Raw genomic sequence first — 2416 nt, forward strand, 5'->3', positions numbered from 1 at the left:
CAACGACTCCAAATTATCGAGGTTTACTGTAATAAAGAACTGAATTAAATTATTAGTAAGTTGTGCGGTCTGATTAGAGCGTCATTTTGCTGGTGTTTCGTATCTCCTTCCCTTGCTCTTTATGGTATTCTGTGCTGTAATCGTACTTGGCAAGTTCTCGAAATCAGACACAATTCTGTAACCTCATGTGTAGCTGGTCCAGATGACGAACTGTTGCTCTGAGAGAGAAGACAAAGAAAGTGATGACGTAGTGAGAGTCATTACATTGGGGAGGGGGCAAGAAATATATCTCCTGTTTTGAAGGTTCCCAGGCAGCGCTCACTAGTCCTTCTGGTAGATGGGACGCATATGATAGGAATTAATTTTTATGACGTTGGAAGGGTTGCTTTTCAGTGAAATTTGATCTGACATTTGGAGGGCTACTTGTGAGGCAAGCAGTGTATCATGGAATTTGGATACCAACTCAGAATTTGCTCTAGGACCGAGTAAAACCACGGAAAACCTTGATCGAGTTTGCCGGTCGCAGAACCTTCCGGATGCAAACTGACTTCAGTCAGTAGCATGTCATTAAATACGCGAACCCTAACGTCAGTTCCTATCTGGCTGTTGCTTTATTTGAAGAACAGAAGTACACTGTGTATGTGTGTTTACAGAGCTTTCTGTCTATATGCACACTTTGGATGAGCACCGAACAGTTGTGTACAACATTCGCGAAGGGAGTGCATGCCTGTACGCACATACATGCATTCAAACACACATATATTTATATTTCTGATTATTTGAGCACTGGTGAATTAGAATATCTGTTGGGGTGGGAGGGGGGTCGGATGTTATGTGAGGTTTGGTGCTCATCCAGTAACAAAGGATTGTGGTTGCTGATCTGAAATTCGTCTAAATAAAATATATAAAAAAATCAAGTAGTTACTATAGGATTCTGACGATGGTGTATAACACACAGAGATATGGGTTTTCGGACTTTATCCATCGTCCTGGTTTTTAAGATAACTAAGAAAAAATACGACGTTTCGGAAACTGGATCTGTTTCCGTCTTCAAGTGAGGACGGAAACCAAAGGACCCAACAGAATAGGTGTTTTACCTCACCGAGGACGGAAACAGATCAAGTTTCCGAAACGTCTTGTTTTTTCTTAGTTATCTTAAAAACCAGGACGATGGATATAGTCCGAAAAAAAATCAGTTTCTACCGCACAGAAAACGCATCGTTTCTCCAATAAAAAGAATACCCATTTAATACTGTTTAANCCGCCGTGAAAACCTCAAATCTTACAATCACTATATTGTTCAGAGAATCGTACAGCAGAAATAAATACACTATGTAGAGAAAATGCAGTGTTTCTAGAGCTAAGGCAGGCGGTATATATAATTACCATTGCGCTTTAAATTGTTAATATAGAAAATTAATTTCAACTTTGTACGTAGGCGTAAGGTTTTGGACATCCACATTCGATACTGTTAATCCTACCTGCTACCTGTTTCACAACATGCGTACATATGAGGACAAGGATGGTGAATCATGTGGTATTCCCGCCAATGGTCAGTTGATACTTCTAAGTGAGGGAGGGGATGGGGATGAATGATACCGGCAAGTCACGAGGCGTGACTCACGGCCCTTTGGGCTACCATTTCAGACCTCTGGCAACAACACCCAACATCGAGACGATCAAGACTTCGTTTAATGTAACGTTTCTCTTCACCTCACTCGTACCACTCTGAAGATGGAGGTAGGAAATTAACTACCAAACTACGCACGGATCTTACTGTACCGGTGCCATCATCACCATCGCCGTTACGATACTTCGCAACACAGTGAGCAGGAACAGGACGTACCTTTGGGCGGAGGGACGTCGGCGTCCACGATCCTGACTTGGCTGCTGTTCCTCATCCTCGGATCCAGTTCGGTAGCTACCATCGCGTCTATCCGCGCAACCAACCGATTGTCCGGTTCTATGGTGACTGACGTTCCCCCCCGCGACGCCCTTATCAAGCAAACGCTCCGACCAATCAACAGCCCGCTCTCCCACTACTTCCCGTCTGGCGGGAGGGGGGGAACTGTGGGGAGCCGACAGCTCTGCGCCGCGGTAGGACGCCAGTGGTACCCCTGCGCCTAATTAACCCTTCAAAACCCAGTGGTCATTATATGTACCATGCTTTCAAGTACTAAAACTCTGCATTTGGCCCCACAGATTGTATTTACGTGTTCCGTATGGTTCTCACAATAAACAGCGACTGTTTCCCCAAACAGAGTAATTGGTCAGATCCTGGTTACTGGTACCATAAGAGCCAGGGGTTGCCAACTTAATTGATATTATGTGAGGTCTCATGTACGGCAACAAGTACCAGCGTGACAGCAGAATGAAACAAAGAAACCGAAACGTCGACCTGTGACATTGTGCAGCC

General features: G+C 44.3%; 1 protein-coding gene across 1 annotated transcript in view; it reads right to left on the reverse strand.

The window, feature by feature from the left end:
* Positions 1-1958, reverse strand: part of LOC111868606 (putative inorganic phosphate cotransporter) — an 89327-nt gene extending 87369 nt beyond the window's left edge. Inside the window, exon 1 of the mRNA XM_023859419.2 lies at positions 1847-1958. Within this exon, the coding sequence (XP_023715187.1) occupies positions 1847-1928 (82 nt within the window). The 5' untranslated portion in view covers positions 1929-1958. The remainder of the gene's footprint in view (positions 1-1846) is intronic.
* Between the last annotated feature and the right edge of the window lie 458 nt (positions 1959-2416).

The sequence above is a fragment of the Cryptotermes secundus genome, unplaced genomic scaffold (genome assembly GCF_002891405.2).
Source record: "Cryptotermes secundus unplaced genomic scaffold, Csec_1.0 scaffold610, whole genome shotgun sequence".
Classification (NCBI taxonomy): domain Eukaryota; kingdom Metazoa; phylum Arthropoda; class Insecta; order Blattodea; family Kalotermitidae; genus Cryptotermes; species Cryptotermes secundus.